The sequence below is a fragment of the Chrysemys picta genome, chromosome 6, assembly GCF_011386835.1.
Source record: "Chrysemys picta bellii isolate R12L10 chromosome 6, ASM1138683v2, whole genome shotgun sequence".
NCBI lineage: Eukaryota > Metazoa > Chordata > Testudines > Emydidae > Chrysemys > Chrysemys picta.
Genome location: NC_088796.1, coordinates 608,002 through 631,533, shown reverse-complemented (window position 1 = coordinate 631,533; position 23,532 = coordinate 608,002). Strand labels below are relative to the sequence as shown.

Here is a 23,532-nt window from a genome sequence, read left to right as displayed (position 1 = left end):
ACCTCAATCTGGGACATTTCCTCAGATTTGTCACCTGAAAAGAATGGCTCAGGTGTGGGAATCTCCTTCCCATCTGCTGCAGTGAAGACTGATGCAAAGAATTCATTTAGTGTCTCTGCAATGGCCTTGTCTTTCCAGCTTAATGCAGTTGTTGTGACCAAGTTTTGGCCTTTGTAACGCACATGGAGGCCAGATTCCAGAGGAAATCTGAGACCGGTGCAGCTTTGTAGACCCATCATCTTCCTACGACATGGATTAAAGGCTTGTTGCTGAAGCTCGCAAGGATCATCCACTGCCACAAAACACTACATCTGCTGTGAATGATGCTGAGCAGTAGGCTCCACGTGTCCACTTGGGCAACAAAGTCAGTTTGCCCCAATTCCTCAACAACGGGCTGCCACAAGGTTCAGTACTCGCACCGACACTTTTCAATGTCGACACGAGCGACATGCCTCCAACGAAGTTGTGCAAATTTGCATATGCAGATGATCTTGACCTGGCAATGAAAGCAGCCACTTTCAAGGACCTCGAGTCCACCTTGAACGGGGGCCTAAACACCATGGAGGAATATTTCCGGAGAGGGAGGCTCAAGGCAAATCCTCACAAAACCACAGCACCGCATTCCATCTTGATAACAGGAACGCTGAGCGCACTCTGAAAGTGACCTTCTGCGGCAACAGTGTGCAACATGACCCCACTCTAACCTATCCCGGAGGGAAGCCGTATCACACACTAACCTTCCACGACCACCTGAAGGAGGTTGCTGCCAAGATGAAGAAAAGGGTCAACTTGGTCCAGAAACCGGAAGGCACAAGTTGGGGACCATCAGCATCGGTGTTACGGACGTCAGCAAGGGCCCTTGTCTACCCCGTAGCCGAGATCTGTGCACCAGTATGGACCAGAAGTAGCCACACTCGACTTGTTGATGTCCAGTTGAACACTGCAATGTGGTGCATCACTGGAACCCTCAAGTCGACCCCAACGCCTTGGCTGCCGGTGCTGTCGCACATTGCTCCCCCATCCATTGGCCACGATGCTGCAACCCTTCGGGAATTCCAGAGGATCATGGAAAACCAATGTTTTTCCATCCACCAGGACCTTAGCAACGTCCCTCACCATCGCTTGAAGTCATGTGAGCCCTTTTGGACCCTCGCATTTAGCCTTCAACAATACAACTGTGATGGGTTAGATCACAGAAACCCCCTTGGGAGCTGCCACCTGATGTGCCAAGACTGCTTCTGCCCCTGCTTTCCCTGCCAGCTCAGGACCCCAGCACCCTGTCTTGCTGAGCCAAACACACCAGTCTGCTCTAACACAGACCCAGGGTCTGAATTATTTGCCCCAAAGCTGCAGACTTGAATGAAAGCAGCTAACAGAAGTGTTCCTGTCTTTAACACTCAGATGCCCAATGGGGTCTAAAACCCAAATAAATCCGTTTTACCCTGTATAAAGCTTATACAGGATAAACTCATAAATTGTTCGCCCTCTATAACACTGATAGAGAGAGATGCACAGCTGTTCCCCCCCCCCCCCAGGTATTAATACATACTCTGGGTTAATTAATAAGTAAAAAGTGATTTTATTAAATACAGAAAGTAGGATTTAAGTGGTTCCAAGTAATAACAGACAGAACAACGTGAATTACCAAGCAAAATAAAATAAAACACGCAAGTCTAAGCCTAATACAGTAATAAAACTGAATACAGATAAAATCTCACCCTCAGAGATGTTTCAAGAAGTTTCTTTCACAGACTGGACGCCTTCCTAGTCTGGGCCCAATCCTTTCCCCTGGTACAGCCCTTGTTGCAGCTCAGGTGGTAGCTAGGGGATTTCTCATGATGGCCCTCCCTTTGTTCTGTTCCACCCCCTTATATATCTTTTGCATAAGGTGGGAATCCTTTGTCCATCTGGGTTCTCTCCCCCCCCTCCCCTTCTGAATGGAAAAGCACCAGGTTAAAGATGGATTCCAGTTCAGGTGACATGATCACATGTCACTGTAAGACTTCATTATCCACTTGCTAGCACACAGGTATACAGGAAGACTTACAGGTAAAACAGGGCCATCTACAGACAATTGTCCTGGTTAATGGGAGTCACCAAGATTCCAAACCACCATTAATGGCCCACACTTTGCATAATTACAATAGGCCTTCAGAGTTATATTTCATATTCCTAGGTTCAGATACAAGAGTGATACATTTATACAAATAGGATGATCACACTCAGTAGATTATGAGTTTTGTAATGATACCTTACAAGAGACCTTTTGCATGAAGCATATTCCAATTACATTAGCATATTTTCATAAAATCATATAGAGTGCAACGTCACAACTTCAACCCTGGTGAAGCTTGGAAAGCCGAATGGAGTTCACAAGAAGTCAGAAATAAATACCTCATAAAAAACCCGATGCAGAAGATCCCTGGCTTCAATCTCCTACGAAGCTCATTGGAACCCTAACCCGTCTCCGCACAAACCATGGCAGATGGGGATATTTGCTGCACAAAGGGAAAATTAGAGACTCTCCAGTGTGCGACTGGTTACCCAGAACAAATCATGGATCATATAATGAGTCAATGCCCAATTCACAAATACGAAGGAGGCATCAGAGATATACACGCCGCTGCTCCTGATGCAGTTATCTTGCTTAACCATGTGAATGTAAAATTATAGTTCTTGCTCTCCATTTCCATCAGCCATACGAAGAAGAAGTGGTGCTCCTTTAGCATCCCCATTGTCCAGTGCCCCCCACTGATTGTCTGGCAGGCTTCCTGCTTCTGATGTATTTAACACATTTTTGATGTTAGTTTTTGAGTCTTTGGCTAGTTGCTCTTCGTATTGTTTATAGGCCTGTCTAATTACACTTTTACACTTAACTTGCCGGAGTTGATGCTCCTTTCCCTTGTTCTCACTAGGATTTGACTTCCAATTTTTAAAGGTACCTTTTGCCTCCAACCTCCTCTTTTTCTCTGTTAGCCACAGTGGCATTTTTTTTTGGTCCCTTTACAATTTTTTTTATTTGGGGTGTACATTTAATTTGAGCCTCTATTATGGTGTTTAAATAGTTTGCAGGCAGTTTGCAGGCATTTCACTCTTGTGATTGTTCCTTTTCACTTCTGTTTAACTGGCCTCCTCCTTTCTGTGTAGTTCCCCTTTCTGAAGTTAAATGCTACAGTGCTGAGGTTCTTTGGTACCCCCTCCCCCGCAGTGATGTTACACTTAATTATATTGTGGTCGCTATTACCGAGCGGTTCAGCTCTATGCACATGTTGGGCCCGGTCCTGTGCTCCACTTAGGACTAAATCAAGAATTGCCTCTGCCCTTGTGGGTTCCGGGACTAGCTGCCCCCCATGGGGGTGGAGCAGCTCCTGCTCCCCAGAGGCCTCCCCCCCCCCTTTGGATTATTGCCCCAGTATGTTAATGTGGGCCAGACCCAGGGACTGACCCCTCCACCCTATGCACAGGGCAAGCCAGCCCCATGCTCCATGGGCTGTTCAAATCCCAAGCAGCAGTGGGATTTTAGTCAGGGGTGGGCAGGAACACGTGGCTTTGAATCTCCAGAGCTTTAATCCACAGGTTTGCCCGTCCCTTTCCCTGTGCTGGGTTCCTCCGGAGCATTACGCCGCCCGTGGAGGGGTTCAAGGGAGAACCACACAGAACTGAGCCGTTTTTCCGATGGAAAATGTTTATTTGGCTCCTGGTGCCTAGAACTCGAGGTGGGCGGCGCCGGATCCCGAGAGAAACGAACCCCCGGGCTGAGCGCGCTGGACAGGAACCGCTGAGTGAGCGAAGGGCCGTTTAGCAGGAAGGGCGTCTCCGAGGGGCTGTGCAGTGGCTGTTGCACTCTGTGCCCCGGGCAACAGGCAGTGAGCAAAGGAGCGAGCCGGGGGATGAACCTGCCAAGGGGCGTCCCAGGAAGGGCCCGGCTCATGGGAGAGAATCCGGCACCTCCCAGGGAATCCAGAGAGCGGCAAGTGGGAATCACGGCTCAGCAAAAGCTTCACCCCAAGGGCCAAGAACGATAAAAACACCAGAGACTCATTTGCCTCCCGCGCTAGAGCTTTACTGGGAAAGGAACTAAACTGCAGCGTGGGGGGCGCAGGCAGCAATTCTGGGGGGGTAACCGGAGAGCGAGGGGAGATGGAGACAGAGACGGCGCCTCTGCAGCCCAGCAAACAGTCCTGAGGCCGGGTGAGACACTCTCGAGAGATTCCGGACAGGGGCACCAGGAGCCCTGGGGCTGCAGAGTGGGATGACGGTGCTGCTGGGTCACCGGACACCGTCGCTCCTCACAGATTCACCCACGTTCCATCACTTGATCCGGGTGAAAACATTTGTGCCGACCCTGCGGGGAAGCGCAGAATTCATAGATTCATAGAGTGACAGTCAGAAGTAAGGCTACAATTCTGTCACGGAGCCAGGTCACAGATTTCCGTGACCTCCAGGACTTCTTCTGGGGCAGGGATGGAGCAGCTGTCAGCACCGGGGTCTCTGGAGCTGCGGCCAGGGTCGGGGGAGGCACTAGAACAGCTGACCGGCAGCCAACCTTGGGGCTGGTGGGCATTGGTCCCCAGCCTCAGTGGCGTAGCCAGCTTTTAAGAGGAGGGGGAGCAAACCTAAAAGAGGCGCCCCCCTTGGCTCCTCCTCCGGCTGCACCGCTGACCGCTCCTCCCCCCACTCCTCCGGCCACAATGCTGCGCCCCACCCCCATTCCTCCGGCCGTGGCTGTGGGGCCGGGCAGCATGCTGCGCCCCCCACTCCTCCGGCCACGCGCCTGCCACCCCCCATGGCTGCTGGCCGTGCTGCGGGTGGCCAGCCTGCACCCCCCCTTGCTCCTCCGGCCGGCGGCCGCCTTTGGAAAAGTGCCGCTTTTGGGAAAAGGGGTGAGGGGAAGCGGCTGCTTCCCCTGCACCCCGCTAGCTACGCTACTGCCCAGCCTGCTGGCGCAGCGGCTGGGGTTGGGTCAGCCCCTGTAGCAGGAGCAGCTGCAAGCGCTGGCAGGCTCTGTTTGTTTCTCTGTTTGTTGCAGGCTTCCCTGAATGTTTGTTCATTGCCCGCGACCAGTCCCTGACTTTTACTAAAAATCCCTGGGACAGAATCTTCCCCTGAGTCAGAAGGGACCCTCAGCTCCTCCAGTCTGAGCTCCTGTGCAGCACAGGGCAGCCACACTGCCCCGGCCCCTGCCCAGTAACTCGGGAATGGCTGAAGCATTTCCAGAGAAGCAGCCGGGTTTGAGCTGAAGCCCGTGAAGAGCTGGAGAACCCAGTGCCGCCCTGTTTGCTCCAAGGGTTAAACACTTGGGCCTTATTTCTGATGGGAATTTGTCCGGCTTCAGCTTCCAGCCAGTGGTTCTTGTCCTGCCTTTCCCTGCTAGACTGAGCAGCCCATCAGCGCCTGGTATTTCCCCTCTGTGGTTTGTTCTCACCTGTTATTTGCCCAGCACAGACCATGTGCCCGGTGCTGCTCCGTACAGGGTGGGGGGGGGGGGCGAAGGGGTAGAAAATGCATCAGCCTCAGAAGGAGAAAAGACCAAAGAAGGACACCCCCTCCCAGGCCACCTGCCTGAGCACCGCTGCCTGGGGAAACGCCTCCTCCAGGCTGCACCTCACAGGGGAACCCAGCCGCCAGCCCAGGGAGGCAGCGTGGCTGTGGGCACCCCGCACTGGCCTGGCCTCAGAGCCACCCAGCAGCACCCGGGGGTGGGCAGGGGCTCCGCAGGCTGCACGTCCCAGTGGTGCTCAGCAGGGCTGTTGGGGGCAGGGACCCATCAGCAGCCACCCGCTCAAAGCTCCCCTTGGTGCCCCCCAGGGCAGGCAGCCCCCCTGCAGCCCCCGTGGGCCCCTCCATAAGGCGGGCAGGGCTGTGGGGCACTAGCAGCCCCATGAGGGGAAGGGTTCAGCACTGTGTGCGTCATGGGGCAACTTGGCCTTTGCTGGGGCCCGGCCCAGGGCAACAGCAGGGAACGGCTTTGCCAGGGCTGCCCGAAGCCTCATTATCCAGCCTCCCCCAGTTCTTCCAGGTGCCCCAGCCGCGTGCACCCCCAGAGATGGTTCTGTCCCAGGGGCTGCTCCCCAGTGACAAGCTGTCCCAGGCCCCTCTCTGCTCCCCCGTTAGTCTCTCACAGGCCTGGAGGGACTTGGATCGGGCCCCTGGGATCACAGCCCTGGGGTGTGACAGGGCCGAGGGAACTCTGCAGCCTTGGGGAATAAACCTGCATTCGAGTTCACACCACTTCATCCTCCCCCAGCAAGACACTGGAGGGCGAAGGGTCCCCATGGGTCTGTGACTCTGGACTGAGAGCCCTGCCCTGTCCCCGCAGGCTGGTTTTCCTACATCTCCAGCGCTAGGAGCCGGGATCCCAGCCCTGCCCTTGGCACAGCGCCGAGCAGAGATGGGCCCAGGCCCTGCAGTCCCAGCTCCGGAGGCGGCCCCTTCGCTCCTGGCCAATCTCTGCCTAGTCACCCACCTGGTCGCTTTCCAGTCGGCGCTGGGGGATCCGACCTCCTTGCGCAGCAGCCACATGGTCTTCAGAATCTCCTCCCCATTATCATCCACGAAGCACTGGCCCACGAAGACGGTTATCGAGTCTGCGGGGGAACCGGACAGGAGTGAACGTCAGTGAGGCCCCCAAGAGACAGAGCCCAGACCCCAGGGAAGGAGGAGGACTTGCTTAAAGCACGACTGGAGTGGAAGGAACCACTACAGAATAGAACAGAAAGTCATGTTGTAGGTGGAGCTGGCAGCAGCACCTAGAGTTAAGAGCGCCTGATGTTTTCCATTATAAGACCCTGTTCTCAGTTGTTTATAACTTGCCGCATTTCATAAGAACATAAGAACGGCCAGACTGGGTCAGACCAAAGGCCCATCTACCCCAGTATCCTGTCTGCCGACAGTGGCCAATGCCAGGTGCCCCAGAGGGATGGGGCTGGAGGCAGAGGCTGAATGGAAGTTCCTGCCTCAGGTTCCCCTGCTTCCCCCCCCACCCCACCCAGTAAGCCATAAGGCTCTGTTCCCACCCCTCAGTCTGCTCTGGATGGCTCTGGTTTGCACTCCCTCCTCCAGGCTCCCCCCACCCCTGTGTCTCACAGCCCCCTGCCTCTGCAGGGGGACACGCTCCTGCTGCCCCCAGCCCCTGCCCGCTGCTGTGGAGTCCCCCAAGAGGCAGTTCCCAGTAATGGTCCCCAGCGTGTCCGGCTGAGCGAGGCCTCGCACCCAGACTGGGGAGGCCCACAAGTGCCCTGTGCATACGGGATTGCTGAGCGCTGAGCCAGGGTCTGGGTCTGTACAGCGCCTAGCGCCACAGGGGCCTCGGCACTACCTACTACAGACAGTGACTAACAGGTCATAGCAACACTGGGGTTGGAACGCGCAGAGCTCTCCAGCGCCCCCAACAGGCTGCTGCGGACAAGCCAGGGTGGAGACAAAGCAGGTTCCGGTGCCCCCCAGCGCCTCTCGCTCCCAGAGTACTTGCTAAGCCGGCAAGGTGGGTCCCCCAAGGGTCCCCGTGAGCAGGTGGAGAGGGGATGGGAGACCTGCCCGAGAGCCCTCCGCGAGTCCCAGGCAGAGCCCAGGATGAACCCCAGGAGCTCTGACCACACGGCCTCAGAGACACAGCCCAGGGTGAGCGATGGGCCGGGCCCCAGAGGTTGGTACTTTTATATCTCGTTTCTGGTCTGTTCAGTTCTGGCTCAGAGCCCCGGCACTGGCCAGAGCCGAGCATTAAGGGGCCGGAAGAGCAGAGGATGGTGCAGAGACTGGGCGGGGAAGTGTTTCAGCCTGGTTAGCACTGAATTCCTCTCTGTTCCCCTCCACCCCGGGCACCGAACCCTCGGGCCACGTACTTGAGAACGTCCAGCTCACGGTGAAGCCAAAGGTCGGCTGCTTCCTCTGGCTCTTGCGGTTCTGGGACCCCTTCAGGGGCGACATCAGGATGCGTTTGTCGGTGACCGTCACCGCCGTGTGGTACGAACCGGTGAATCCCCCCTCGGCATTCACGGCAGAGATGGTCATGTTAGAGCCCAGTTCATTCCTCCACAATCCAGACAGGACGCACTGAAAGAGGGACACGGTCAGCAGGACGGGTCCTCCCGCAGCACTGCAGGGTCAGACTCTCCCCCAGGCAAGGAACGCAGGAGCCAGACCCACAAACCAGGAGAGGAACAGAGCAGGGTCTGTGATCGGATTCCCGTGACCCAGAGGGAAGCCTCTTTCTCTGCCCCAAACCTGCAGGGACTGGCTGGCTCAGGGGTTAGATCCCTCCTGTGCTGTGTTTTTCTCCTCGCGCCCATCACTCATGATTTTATAGACCTCTATCATATCCCCCCTTAGTCTCCTCTTTTCCAAGCTGAAGAGTCCTAGCCTCTTTAAAAAGAAGAACAGGAGGACTTGTGGCACCTTAGAGACTAACAAATTTATTAGAGCATAAGCTTTCGTGGACTACAGCCCACTTCTTCGGATGCATATAGCTATATGCATCCGAAGAAGTGGGCTGTAGTCCACGAAAGCTTATGCTCTAATAAATTTGTTAGTCTCTAAGGTGCCACAAGTCCTCCTGTTCTTCTTTTTGCGGATACAGACTAACACGGCTGCTACTCTGAAACTAGCCTCTTTAATCTCTCCTCATATGGGACCCGTTCCAAACCCTTAATCATTCCCCACAGGAACATTCGGCCCCTTTCCAAACCCCGCTCAGCTGTTGGCCTCAGCGAGATCTCACAGCAGTGAGGTCCATGTCTTTAACTACAAGATCACCTGCGATTTTCCCACAGGCCCCATCTCATTCAGTGCTCCATACAGACCTGCTCTGGGGCTGTGCAGGGAATGAGCCGTGGGCCGTAGGACCCCTGCCTCCTTTGTTGCAGAAGCTGGAAGGTGCGGAGCGACTGAGGCAGGGGACTGCAGAAAGAGAGAACGGTCTCATGGGGAAGACAGCTGAATGCTGCCCCGGAGATGAGATTCTGTCCCTGCCTCTGCCACACGGGTCCCATGTGATGCTGGGCAAGTCGCCTACACCAGCCTTGTCACAGAGAGCCCTGGTGCGTGCCTCATTTTCTGGGTGCCTGACTCGAGACGGCGGGGGTGAGATTTGCAGAAGTGCAGGGCGCTCACAGCTGCAGTCAGTGGGAGCTGGGCTTTGAGCGTGGAAAGTGCTGTCAAACCCCAAGTTCTCTGACAAACCAGACCCTTGGCCTCACAAATAGGACATCCAAAATTAGCCAGCACTTGTGACAGATCTGGCCTTGACCTTGGCATCTCCGTTCCCCACCTGTAAAACGGGGACACTTCATCCTCATGGATTTAGGGGCAGAAAGGCCCTGCAGATCATGTGTCACTGTTGGCTGCACTGCGGCAGAGCTCTGAGGAAGACACCCAGTCTTGACTTTAAAACTCCACCACATCCCTAGGTCAGTCGTTAATTCTCCTCCTGGTTAAAATCTACACCTGATTTCTAGTCTTGTTCTGCCTTTGGCTGCTAGATCAAGTTGCTGGCAGCTTCCAGAAATCTCTGCCCCACGTACGGACGACTTCTGTTCCCTGTTCCAGTCACTGCTGAGCCGTCTCTGTGATAAACTAAAGGGCTTGAGCTGCTTTCTCTCACCACAAGGCAGAAGTTCTAGGCAGATCGTTCTCCTCCCTCTCTTCAGCACCCTTCCCAAGGGTTTCCATGAACATGAACTCATGAATATTTGTAACCCACTGAAATACTCCAGGAAGAGCTACCTAGAGAATCCCACGAGGAAATGAACAGCTCTGTGTTCAGTGCTGGCTTTACACGGTGTACAGTAACTAAAGCCCAGGGCTACGTCTGAATAATGAGCATAAAAGCAAATATTGCATAACCAGGCGTTCAATGAGTGCACTGACTGAGGCCTCACTGAATGCCTGTATGCACGGACTGCGCTGTCTGTGGCTGCGGAATTAGAGACCGTCGCATGGGGCTGATGCACAAAGCAGCTGTTGTCTGGGCAAACTGGTATTTCCTAACTTCTGAGTGCCTGACTTTTTCTTACTGTTCTCTTGACGTCGTTTTTTTTTTTGTATGTTATATAAATCAGTGTGACCCCTCCCGAGGAGCCTGGGTTCTGTTGTGGCCATCCCACCTCAAACCAGACACTGCAGGAGTCGAGGGGTTCGCAAAGGGGTGACAAGGATGGGTAGAGATGTGCGGGGGGAGACAGAGAGGAGACAAATGAGAGCTAACATGACAGAGGGACACATGATAGTGACGAGGACAAAGGAGGTTCCCGGGTGCTGCCGCTCACTCTCATAACACAGGAACATTACATAAAACTGAAAAGCAGCACATTTAAAACTGATCCAAAGGAAATGCATTCTCATACTATGCACAGTCGGTGGAACTCCCTGCCACATGATTTCATCAAGGCCAAAGCTTAGCACTGTCCAGAAAAGGCTCAGATGTTTCTATGGTGAATGAAACCAGACTGAACTAGAACAGTAACGATTAAAACAAATACAAGTTTGGGGAGGGCTCTGACCCCTCCTGCTTCAGGGCAGGAGTACACACCCCTGACTGCTGGGTTCAGGCGGAAGCTCTTCTGGGGCACGTTAATCCCATCACTGCCTCCTCCGTGCTTCCTCACACCTTCCTCTGAAGAAGCTGCTATTGGCTAGGTTTGGAGATGGGAAACTGAATTGATTGGTTTCAGAGTAGCAGCTGTGTTAGTCTGTATCCATAAGAACATAAGAACGGCCGTACTGGGTCAGACCAAAGATCCATCTAGCCCAGTATCCTGTCTACTGACAGTGGCCAATGCCAGGTGCCCCAGAGGGAGTGAACCTAACAGGCAATGATCCAGTGATCTCTCTCCTGCCATCCATCTCCACCCTCTGACAGACAGAGGCTAGGGACACCATCCCTTACCCATCCTGGCTAATAGCCATTAATGGACTTAACCACCATGAATTTATCCAGTTCTCTTTTAAACGCTGTTATAGTCCTAGCCTTCACAACCTCCTCAGGTAAGGAGTTCCACAGGTTGACTGTGCGCTGCGTGAAGAAGAACAGGAGTATTTGTGGCACCTTAGAGACTAACAAATTTATTAGAGCATAAGCTTTCGTGGGCTACAGCCCACTTCTTCGGATGCATATAGAGTGGAATAAATATTGAGGAGATATATATACACACATACAGAGAGCATAAACAGGTGGGAGTTGTCTTACCAACTCTGAGAGGCCAATTAATTAAGAGAAAAAAAAAAACTTTTGAAGTGGTAATCAAGCTAGCCCAGTACAGACAGTTTGATAATAAGTGTGAGAGTACTTACAAGGGAAGATAGAGTCAATGTTTGTAATGGCTCAGCCATTCCCAGTCCTTATTCAATCCTGAGGTGATTGTGTCTAGTTTGCATATCAATTCCAGCTCAGCAGTCTCTCGTTGGAGTCTGTTTTTGAAGTTTTTCTGTTGTAATATAGCCACCCGCAGGTCTGTCATTGAATGACCAGACAGGTTAAAGTGTTCTCCCACTGGTTTTTGAGTATTATGATTCCTGATGTCAGATTTGTGTCCATTAATTCTTTTGCGTAGATACTGTCCGGTTTGGCCAATGTACATGGCAGAGGGGCATTGCTGGCACATGATGGCATATATCACATTGGTAGATGTGCAGGTGAACGAGCCCCTGATGGTATGGCTGATGTGATTAGGTCCTATGATGATGTCACTTGAATAGATATGTGGACAGAGTTGGCATCGGGCTTTGTTACAAGGATAGGTGAAGAAGAACTTCCTTTTATTTGTTTTAAACCTGCTGCCTATTAATTTCATTTGGTGACCCCTAGTTCTTGTATTATGGGAATAAGTAAATAACTTTTCCTTATCCACTTTCTCCACATCACTCATGATTTTATATACCTCTATCATATCCCCCCTTAGTCTCCTCTTTTCCAAGCTGAAGAGTCCTAGCCTCTTTAATCGCTCCTCATATGGGACCCGTTCCAAACCCCTAATCATTTTAGTTGCCCTTCTCTGAACCTTTTCTAGTGCCAGTATATCTTTTTTGAGATGAGGAGACCACATCTGTACGCAGTATTCGAGATGAGGGCGTACCATGGATTTATATAAGGGCAATAAGCTATTCTCCGTCTTATTCTCTATCCCCTTTTTAATGATTCCCAACATCCTGTTTGCTTTTTTGACCGCCTTTGCACACTGCGTGGACATTTTCAGAGAATTATCCACGATGACGCCAAGATCTTTTTCCTGATTTGTTGTAGCTAAATTAGCCCCCCATCATATTGTATGTATAGCTGGGGTTATTTTTTCCAATGTGCATTACTTTACATTTATCCACATTAAATTTCATTTGCCATTTTGTTGCCCAATCACTTAGTTTTGTGAGATTTTTGAAGTTCTTCACAGTCTGCTTTGGACTTAACTATCTTTAGCAGTTTAGTATCATCTGCAAACTTTGCCACCTCACTGTTTACCCCTTCCTCCAGATCATTTATGAATAAGTTGAATAGGATCGGTCCGAGGACTGACCCTTGGGGAACACCACTAGTTACCCCTCTCCATTCTGAGAATTTACCATTAATTCCTACCCTTTGTTCCCTGTCTTTTAACCAGTTCTCAATCCATGAAAGGACCTTCCCTTTTATCCCATGGCAGCTTAATTTACATAAGAGCCTTTGGTGAGGGACGTTGTCAAAGGCTTTCTGGAAATCTAAGTACACTATGTCCACTGGATCCCCCTTGTCCACATGTTTGTTGACCCCTTCAAAGAATTCTAATAGATTAGTAAGACACGATTTCCCTTTACAGAAACCATGTTGACTATTGCTCAACAGTTTATGTTTTTCTATGTGTCTGACAATTTTATTCTTAACTATTGTTTCGACTAATTTGCCTGGTACAGACATTAAACTTACCGGTCTGTAATTGCTGGGATCACCTCTAGAGCCCTTTTTAAATATTGGCGTTACATTAGCTATCTTCCAGTCATTGGGTACAGAAGTCGATTTAAAGGACAGGTTACAAACCTTAGTTAATAGTTCAGCAACTTCACATTTGAATTCTTTCAGAACTCTTGGGTGAATGCCATCTGGTCCCGGTGACTTGTTCCTGTTAAGTTTATCAATTAATTCCAAAACCTCCTCTCGTGACACTTCAATCTGTGACAATTCCTCAGATTTGTCACCTACAAAGGACGGCTCAGGTTTGGGAATCTCCCTAACATCCTCAGCCGTGAAGACTGAAGCAAAGAATCCATTTAGTTTCTCCGCAATGACTTTATCGTCTGTAAGCGCCCCTTTTGTATCTCAATCGTCCAGGGGCCCCACTGGTTGTTTAGCAGGCTTCCTGCTTCTGATGTACTTAAAAAACATTTTGTTATTACCTTTGGAGTTTTTGGCTAGCCGTTCTTCAAACTCCTCTTTGGCTTTTCTTATTACATTCTTGCACTTAATTTGGCAGCATTTATGCTCCTTTCTATTTGCCTCACTAGGATTTGACTTCCACTTTTTAAAGGAAGTCTTTTTATCTCTCACTGCTGCTTTTACATGGTTGTTAAGCTACGGTGGCTCTTTTTTAGTTCTTTTACTGTGTTTCTTAATTTGGGTATACATTGAAGTTGGGCCTCTATTATGGTGTCTTTAAAAAGCGTCCATGCAGCTTGCAGGGATTTCACTTTAGTCACTGTACTTTTTAACTTCTGTTTAACTAACCCCCTCATTTTTGCATAGTTCCCCCTTTTGAAATTAAATGCCACAGTGTTGGGCTGTTGAGATGTTCTTCCCACCACAGGGATGTTGAATGCTATTGTATTATGGTCACTATTTCCAAGCGGTCCTGTTATAGTTACCTCTTGGACCAGCTCCTGCGCTCCACTCAGGAATAAATCTAGAGTTGCCTCTCCCCTTGTGGGTTCCCGTACCAGCTGCTCCATGAAGCAGTCATTTAAAGTATCGAGAAATTTTATCTCTGCATTTCGTCCTGAAGTGAAATGTTCCCAGTCAATATGGGGATAATTGAAATCCCCCACTATTATTGGGTTCTTAATTTTGATAACCTCTCTAATCCCCCTTAGCATTTCATCATCACTATCACCGTCCTGGTCAGGTGGTCGATAATAGATCCCTAATGTTATATTCTTATTAGAGCATGAAATTTCTATCCATAGAGATTCTATGGAACATGTGGATTCACTTAAGATTTTTACTTCATTTGATTCTACATTTTTTTCACATATAGTGCCACTCCCCCACCCCCCACCCCGCACGACCTGGCCACAAAAAGAACAGGAGTACTTGTGGCACCTTAGAGACTAACACATTTATTTGGGCATAAGCTTTCGTGGGCTACAGCCCACTTCATCCGATGCATAGAATGGAATATATAATAAGAGTGTATCTATATACATACAGAGAAGATGCCATACCAGCTCTAAGAGGCTAATTAATTAAGATGATCTATTATCAGCAGGAAAAAAACGTTTGTAGTGATAATCAAGATGGTCAATTACAGACAGTTGACAAGAGGTGTAAGGATAGTTATCATAAGGAAATAGATTCAAGTAGTGTAATGACTCAGCCATTAGAATCATAGAATCATAGAATATCAGGGTTGGAAGGGACCTCAAAAGGTCATCTAGTCCAACCCCCTGCTCAAAGCAGGACCAATTCCCAGCTAAATCATCCCAGCCAGGGCTTTGTCAAGCTGGGCCTTAAAAACCTCCAAGGAAGGAGACTCCACCACCTCCCTAGGTAACGCATTCCAGTGTTTCACCACCCTCCTAGTGAAATAGTTTTTCCTGATATCCAACCTGGACCTCCCCCACTGCAACTTGAGACCATTACTCCTTGTTCTGTCATCTGCCACCACTGAGAACAGCCGAGCTCCATCCTCTTTGGAACCCCCCTTCAGGGGGGTTCAGTCTCTATTCAAGCCAGAGTTAACGGGATCTAATTTGCAAATCAATTCAAGCTCAGCAGTTTCTCGTTGGAGTCTCTTTTTGAAATCTTTCTGTTGAAAAATTGCCACCTTCAGGCAATTGGCTCCATGGGTGAATCCAGGCTGGGAATTCCCACATGCCCAATTTGCCCTGCTCTACCCTCCAAAGGCACGGCCATGGGACCCTCGTGCCAAACAGCCGGAGGGCGCCCGGCAGCCAGAAAGGGGGTGTCATGCTATCCAATTGAAGGGAGTCTTGAGTCCCAGGGCTGAAGATTGGGAGCTTTGCAGAGCTGAGCCTGTTGCATCTGGCCCCCTCACACTGCGTATCCTGCCTGGCCAGCTGTGTCTGCTCTCTGGGACACGGCTCCCCAGCTGGCTCTGGGTTTTAGGGCACCCCAGCACCGCACTGCCCATTGTCACACACTCTGCTCCCCCCTCACCCACCCACTGCGACATTCTGCTCCCGGCGCCATCATCCGCCAGGCACCCCGGGAGCCCCTTCCCGTCACAATAACAACAAACCCCGGAGCCGTCCCTGTCCCTGCCTTTGGGGGAGGTGAAATCTCCTGAAGGGACGCGCAGCGGCTCAGCCCAAGCGCTGCCCGCTGTACGAGACGCTGCTGCTTTCCCTCGAGAGTAAAATCGCTGTGGGGGGGTGTCCCTACCCCCCCCTCGTCTCCCCAAGACTCATTTCAGTGCCTGACCCCACTACTCCTTGCCTGGGCTGTCACGCCACCCTCCCTAAGCAAGAGGCCCCTGCCCACCCCAGAAGCAGCGCCCAGCCCCCTCGGCCCCTCACCCTGCCCCAGCCTGAGACACCCCAGAGCCAGCGCCCAGCCCCCTCGGCCCCTCGCCCTGCCCCGGCTTGAGAAACCCCAGAGCCAGCACCCAGCCCCCTCGGCCCCTCACCCTGCCCCAGACACCCCAGAGCCAGCGCCCAGCCCCCTCGGCCCCTCGCCCTGCCCTGGCCTGAGACACCCCAGAGCCAGCGCCCAGCCCCCTCGGCCCCTCACCCTGCCCCGGCCTGAGACACCCCAGAGCCAGCGCCCAGCCCCATCGGCCCCTCACCCTGCCCCGGCCTGAGACACCCCAGAGCCAGCGCCCAGCCCCCTCGGCCCCTCACCCTGCCCCGGCCTGAGACACCCCAGAGCCAGCGCCCAGCCCCCTCGGCCCCTCACCCTGCCCCAGACACCCCAGAGCGAGTGCCCAGCCCCCTCGGCCCCTCACCCTGCCCCACCCTGAGACACCCCAGAGCGAGTGCCCAGCCCCCTCGGCCCCTCGCCCTGCCCTGGCCTGAGACACCCCAGAGCGAGTGCCCAGCCCCCTCGGCCTCTCACCCTGCCCCGGCCTGAGACACCCCAGAGCGAGTGCCCAGCCCCCTCGGCCCCACAACCCACCCTGTACCTTTTGATTGGAGGAGGCCCCGAGGGTCACCAGAGGCAGGGCGAGGAGCAGGGAGAAGACGACTTTCCCCATCGTCTCTGGGAGCGGCAGACGCCAGGTGAGTCTTCCAGGGACTCGTGTCTGGGGCTCCTGGTCAGGCGCCTATTTATAGCTCCAGTGACGTCTCTCATTGGCGGTGCCGGGTATTGAGCAAACGCTGGCTTTTGAAAGTTGTTTTTCCTGCAGAGGGAACCAAATTTCCCAGAAGTGTTTGCCAGTGGCTGGCCACGTGCCGCCTGCCCTGCTGGTGGGAAGTGTTTGGCCACTCGCCGGACAGGCCCGTGTGTGCCAGGTGGGGCCGGGGGGGTGACGTGAGCGCAACTCGGAGTGGGCTGTGCTGGCCTGAGGGCCCCGCTCCCTGCCCGGGGGTGCCGGCTGGGCTCTGCAGACTGGAGCTCCAGGGGGGTCCCACGGGGGAGGTCCTGGCCTGGGGGCAGGCTCCATGGGGCAGAGGAGGTTCAGTTTGAGGGATGCTCTCGCTTGGCACCACACAGAGGTCCTTGGCTCCAGGCACAAGAAAAGGAGAGTTACCTCTTCCGTAACTGGCGTTCTTCGAGATGTGTTGCTCAGGTGTATTCCCTATAGGTGTGCGTGCTCGCCACGGGCACCGGTGCTGGAAGTTTTCCCTTAGCAGCATCCGTAGTGCGAGCGCCCCCCGTGACCCCTGGAGTGGCACCAACGTATCGCGCTATAAAGGGGGCTGTGCGCTCCCCCCACCCTCAGTTTCTTCTTGCCAGACAACTCGGACAGAGTGGAAGGAGGGCGGGACGTGGAATAGACAGGAGCAACACATCTCGAAGAACACCAGTTACGGAACAGGTAACTGTCCTTTCTTCGTCGAGTGATTGACCCTGCGTATTCCACTGTAGGTGACTCCACGCTATACCTGACGGAGGTGGGTAGGAGTGTAAATGTACAGGTTTAAGGGTTACCAGGGCAGAGCACCGCCCTTCCAAACCCGGCGTCATCCCTCGTTTGGGAGACGATCGCATAGTGTGATGAGAAGGTGTGGACAGAGGACCACGTAGCAGCCCTGCAGATGTCCTGAATAGGGACATGAGCTGCATAGGCCACAGACGAGGCCTGGGCTCTCATCGAATGAGCCTTCACTATAGGAGGCGGGGGACCCCCTGCCAGGTCGTAACAGGTGCGAATGCACGAGGTGATCCAGCAGGAGATCCGCTGGGTGGACACCGGTCGCCCCCTCATGCGCTCGGCTGAAGCAATAAAAAGCTGGGGGGACCTTCTAAATGGCCTGGTTCTGTCTAAGTAAAAGGCCAGCGCTCTGCGCACGTCTAATATTGGAGGAATGGGGCTTAGGACAGAGGATCGGGAGGAAAATATCCTGATCCATGTGAAAAGCTGAGACCACCTTTGGCAAAAAAGCAGAGTGAGGGCGGAGCTGAACCTTGTCCTTATGGAAGATCGTATACGGTGGTTCAGAAGTCAGGGCCCTGAGCTCCGAGACCTGGCAGGCTGAGGTGATGGCCACTAAGAACGCCACCTTCCACGACAGGTGTCCGGGAGGAGCGCACAGTGCCATAAGAACAACTGGAGCGGTCTCTATCGTGACGGCTCCTGCCCCGAGACTTCGACCTGGAGGAAGTCGAGAGATAAATGTCCGAGGAGCTGCCTCTGGACTCCCTGCGGCGCCCGCGGCCACGGCGCCTCGGTGCCGGGGACCCTCGGGATGCACCACAAGCCTGGCCTCTGTGATGGCGGGCGCTTGAGTACAAGCGCCGGTGCCAACGGTGTCGCGACCTCACCAAAGAGCCGGGACGCAGAGTGGACGTGCGTCGTGGGGCTCTGCTCGGCACCTCAACCTGGGAAGGTACCTCAACCTCCGACACCTCCGGGGAGGGCTGATGGGCACCCAAGCGCGGCTTCCCATGGGACCGGGGGCCCGACTGCAGTGTTGCTCCCGGCACCGGAAGCGCTAAGATGTCACGCGCGGCCTGAGCTGTCTCTGGCGTCAAAGGCATGCGTACCTCAGGCGAGGCTCACGCGGACGGGACTGGACTACTCTGCTCAGCGCGAGTTGGAGGTCTCTGTCCCGATGGGGATCGTGGGCTGCCCAACTCGGGTCTGGCCTCACCCCTCTCCTTCTCTCGGCGCCGCTGAGTCTTCCCTTGTTTCTTAGCAGGGGAGCGGTGCCAACTCGTCGACAGCGCCTCGCTGCGCACCGAGGACACGGTACCGGGCGCGGAATCAGGACGGCGGGTGGAAAGGGTGCCTCAAAGAATGACGGGATCTGGACGGTGACCGGCGGTGCCGTTGTGGGGCGCGGTACCGGGAGATGGACCAGCGTCAAGAAGATGGGCTTCGCCTCAATGGGGAGCGGTGCCAAGAATACTATCGCAACTGGTGCTATGTTGGGGACCGGTGCTCCAATGGAGAGCGGTGCCGCGGTGAGCTGCGGTGCCGTGACATGGAGCGGTGCCACTGTGCAGAGTCGTGCCGGCCCGTCGAACGAGGATTGGGGAGTGCAGTCCGAGGTCAACGTGAGCTGTGCCGTGAGGTCTCAGATTGGGACCTAGACCTCAAGCGGGACCAAGACCTATCAGCCAATGACCACCTCAAGCAGGAATAGCTCTGAGGATCAGGGTTGCAAGACTGGTGCCTCAAGTCAGACCGGCGTGGAGATGCTGGTCTGGGGGCAGACGGCCCAAACATTGCTGGTTTGCCTCTTGACGGTACCGGGCCTCGAGGTAGTGGAGGCCTTGAGACCAGGGACTTGGGCGCCGTCATTTCGATGAGCCCCTGTGACGTTATGAGTTTAATAGAATATCTCATTGAAAGGTGACAGGGCTGAAAGAGTTAATTAACACACAGACTGACCTGACCCATGGCCGAACTTTAGAGATTGATTAGGAAGATATGTAAATGAATAGAGCTTTGAAATGCAAGTCTGCATTGTTAGAGATCTCAAGGGTAGATGTTTGCTCAGGGCTTGTGATGTAAGCAAACAAGTCTTGTCTATTGCTATAGCCGTTGTGTAGGCTTATCCATAGTCTGCTTCTTGCGGGCAGCTGGCGAGAGGGAGCGGTGCTGAGGGGAACGCTTCTGGGCCCCGGGAGACTGCCGGCCCCGAGGAGGGCATGCCGAGTCCTTTTTCAGTGCCGTGGACGGCACCACCGGAGGAGCGCTCCACACCGAGGTGCTTGGGGCTGGGTCTTGTGGCAGACGGAGAGCAGACTTCATGAGAAGTTGTTTCAGGCGAATGTCCCTCTCCTTTCTAGTGCGAGGCTTAAAGGCCTTGCAGATCTTGCACTGATCCACCTGATGGGCTACCCCCAGACAGCGGAGACAGGAGTCATGGGGGTCGCCCGTGGGCATAGGCTTGGCGCAGGAACTACAGGGTTTGAAGTCCTGGGACGGCATGTCCTGGAGCCCCGCAGGGCACTCGTTGAAGGGGAAGTCCCCCCAACTGCTAAGGACTACGCTTAACAACTAAAGAGAAAAATTAACTAACAATGGGTAACTATACACAACGATAATCGGAAGAGCGAGGGATTAGTGGAGCACTTGCGAGCAAGAGACCACTGTTCCAACAACCGTCACGGGCGGCAAGAAGGAACTGAAGGGGGGTCGGGCCGGCAGGGTCGTAAATAGAGCGCCATATCGGTGCCACTCCAGGGGGCTCCCCAGCCGGCCTGACAGGTAGCTGCTAGGGAAAAGTTTCCAACATCCGTGCATGCGGCGCGCGCACACACCTAACTGGAATTGATATGAGCAAGCACTCGAAGAAGAACCAGTGTTGTGGCCCCTTGAGACACGTAGGAGTTTAGATAGTTTAGTGTCTTTTTTCCTCTGTAGAGAAGCAAAGTGTGTGTTGTAAATGGCTTGTCTAGCCACAAGGAAGTTTGTGTGGAAGGTTGGTTTTTTTTACAAGAGTCTCCAGTTTTGAGAGGTCATTCTTGATCTTCTTCTGTTTGGTGTATAGGATGTTGATCCGGTGGTTCTGCAGTTTCTTTGAGAGTGTGTGGCACAATCTCTCACCATAGTCTGATTGCTGGGAAAGATGGTCCCCAAACTCCTCTGTGGGAAAGCTCACGGAGCTCGAATCCCAGCTGCCATGGCCTGCAGTTAATATTGCTGCCCGTTGTTAACCCACCCCTGGTGCCCCAGCCTTCGGCATGCAGGTAGCACCCCCGCCCTTTGCAGAGAAGATAACGGAGCGCTTACACAAGGTCACGCCAGGAGAGGCTGGGAACCCCACGAAGGAACGGGCCCAGCCCAGTTAAATGCTATGTGCTAGCCAGTGCAACCACTTGTCCCCATTGTTCAGAGCCAGGAATAAGAACCCAGGAATCCTGCTCCCCAGCACTCCTGCTCTATCTTACAAAGAGTTGTGTAACCCACGGGCCTAGCAGATGCTGTCTCCCCCTCGGCACTGAGAAGAACAGCAAGCTGCCACCAGCTGTCACAGCTATTGCTGGAGCAGAAGAGATTTGTGTTGTGAATCTGAAGGCCTTGGATTCACACTCTTCTGGTGCCCCCATTGGGGGGTGGGAGGAATATGTCCTCAGATGTTTGAGGGCAGGAAATTCAGATTGTCACGGAGTCCCCGGGCGATGCTCTGGGACTGCTCCCCACAAAGCCAGTCAGGACTTTGGGGAGCCTCCTCTCCCTCAGGGCAAGAAGCTCACACGGCTTCTCCTCCTGGGTCTCTCCTGGGAGCATTGAGCATATGCCCCTCCGTGCGCTTCCCACAGCGAGTCCACCCAGGCGGGGTCCTGGGGAAGCCAAAGGGTCCTGCACCCCCACTTTGCAGTCAGAAATGACTCTCAGCCAGCCAGTAACACAGAGGTTTAGTAGATGACAGGAACACGGTCTAAAACAGAGCTTGTCGGTCCAGCGAACGGGATCCCTCCGCCGGGTCCATTCTGGGGCCTAGCGAGCCAGACACCCCCATCTACTCTAACTCCTCGTCCCCAGCCAGCTCCAAACTGAAACCCCCTCCAGCCCCTCCTCCTCTGCTTTGTTCCTTTCCCAGGCCAGGAGGTCACCTGATCTCTTTGTTCTCCCACACCTTTAGCATCCCCTTCGGGGGGAAGGGCCCAGCCATTAGTTGCAAGGTGACAGTGTGTCAGCCAGAAACTGAGGCACCCACACAGTATTCAGAGGAAACATTAAGAACAGTCCCACTTCGTCACATCTCTCCCCCCTTCAAGACCGAACTGAGCGAGGTCACTTTAGCCAGTGACCTGGGGAAGTTCGAACCCAGCAACGTTCCCATGGATGCCCCATCATCTCTCCCATTCCTTGGTGGGAGTTACGCCAGGACATTCCAGTTTCACACCCTCGCAGGGGTCTGTTGTGCTTGATGGCGCTTGCAGGCTGCATGCAGGAAGGTTTATGCGGCCTGTACCCTTTTGCCATCCCAATACCCCTGGGGTTCAAACTGGGATTGGGTCTTTTCCCAGCGCTCCAGTTTGGAGGGCTGCAATTCGGGTTCTCTTGGTTAAGAGTCCCCATCTTGACCTTGGCCACCCTCTGAACAGGTGTCTCTGTCCCCAGCAGCTCGGCCTCAGCCCCTTGCATGTGACGCCGCCACGTTGGAGCAGAGTGGTCAGTATACACAGTAAAGCGCCGCCCAAATAGATACAGCTGCAGCTTTCTAAGGGCCTGCCCCATGGCCGGGCGTTTCTCCTCTGAGGCCGCATAGTTCTGCTCCCGGGGCAGCAGCTTCTTGCTCCGGTACCCGAGGGGGTGTCTCCCCCCTCAGCATCGGCTTGCATCAGCACCGTGCCCAGCCCTGCGTCTGAGGCATCGGTGAACACTGCAAAAGGCTTGGCAAAGTCTGGGTTTACCAGATTTACTGGGGCCTGGATTAGAGTCTCCTTCAGTATACAGAGAGCCCTCTGGCACTGCTCGGTCCAGACCACCTCGTCTGGCTTACCCCTCTCACATCGCTCAGGGATGGGGCAGCTCGGGGGCTAACGTGGGGGACAAACCTCCGGTAGCACCCCACCATCCTGATAAAGGCCTGGACTTGTTTCTTGGTCTGGGGAATGGGCCAATCTCCACCTTGCACTTTTCGGCTTTTACCGTCAGTCCTGCCTCCTTGAGGCAGCCCAGCACCCTCTCCACCTGGGACACATGTTCCTCCCAGGTCTGGCTAAAGACACACGTCATCGATGTACGCCAGGGCCACGTTCCCCATCTCCCCCGGTCTAGACATGGGGTAGGCATCGGACACGGTGATGGCTTTAAGCTTCCGATAGTCCCCACAAAACCAGATCATCCTGTCTTCCTTGGGGACCAGCCCCACGGGTGAGGCCCATGGGCTGTTGAACGGCTGGATCACATCTAAAGCCAGCATGTCCTTGACCTCTCTCTCCAGGTTCTGGGCTGCTTTCCCAGTGACTCTGAACGGGGAACACCTGATGGGGAGATTGGAGATACAAAAGCCTGTAGGAGAACACTTCAATCTCCCTGGCCACACAATAGCAGATTTAAAGGTAGCCATCCTGCAGCAAAAAAACTTCAGGACCAGACTTCAAAGAGAAACTGCTGACCTTCAGTTCATCTGCAAATTTGACACCATCAGCTCAGGATTAAACAAAGACTGTGAATGGCTATCCAACTACATAAGCAGTTTCTCCTCCCTTGGTGTTCACACTTCAACTGCTAGAAGAGGGCCTCATCCCCCCTGATTGAACTAATCTCATTATCTCTAACCTGACTCACTCTTGCTTACATATTTATACCTGCCCTTGGAAATTTCCACTACATGCATCCGACGAAGTGGGTATTCACCCACGAAAGCTCATGCTCCAATACGTTTGTTAGTCTATAAGGTGCCACAGGACTCTTTGCTGCTTTTACAGATCCAGACTAACACGGCTACCCCTCTGATACTTGACACCATGCATGGCACTGTACTGGAATGCGTTACCTAGGGAGATGGTGGAATCTCCTTCCTTGGAGGTTTTTAAAGCCCGGCTTGACAAAGCCCTGGCTGGGATGATTTAGTTGGGAATTGGTCCTGCTTTGAGCAGGGGGTTGGACTAGATACCTCCTGAGGTCCCTTCCAACCCTGATATTCTATGATTCTATGATTTAGCTGTATGGAGTGGAAATCCATCAACCTCATGAAGAAACTTGCACAAGTACAGACAGATATCATCTTCCTTTCCAAATGCAAACGGATGGACATCATACCAAATGGACT

General features: G+C 53.5%; 1 protein-coding gene across 1 annotated transcript; it reads right to left on the bottom strand.

Annotated features, from left to right (window-relative positions):
- Positions 1–1,555: 1,555 nt before the first annotated feature.
- Positions 1,556–16,538, bottom strand: LOC101938255 (avidin-like). Its single transcript, XM_005288867.5, has 4 exons — positions 16,317–16,538; positions 7,842–8,052; positions 6,467–6,587; positions 1,556–4,345 (listed from the first exon to the last, which is right to left on the bottom strand). Exons 1-4 carry the CDS (start codon positions 16,386–16,388, stop codon positions 4,312–4,314), a joined length of 438 nt encoding a protein of 145 aa, XP_005288924.2. The 5' UTR covers positions 16,389–16,538; the 3' UTR covers positions 1,556–4,311.
- Positions 16,539–23,532: the final 6,994 nt, after the last annotated feature.

Bases quoted from the DNA above. Each gene is read 5' to 3' on its own strand.
- LOC101938255 (XM_005288867.5), bottom strand. From the start codon at position 16,388: ATGGGGAAAGTCGTCTTCTCCCTGCTCCTCGCCCTGCCTCTGGTGACC. The intron at 8,053-16,316 runs GTACAGGGTGGG...TCCCTCTTTCAG, and splicing joins GGGCCTCCTCCAATCAAAAG to TGCGTCCTGTCTGGATTGTG. The intron at 4,346-6,466 runs GTGGGTGACTAG...GCTTCCCCGCAG, and splicing joins GCCGACTGGAAAGCGACCAG to GGTCGGCACAAATGTTTTCA.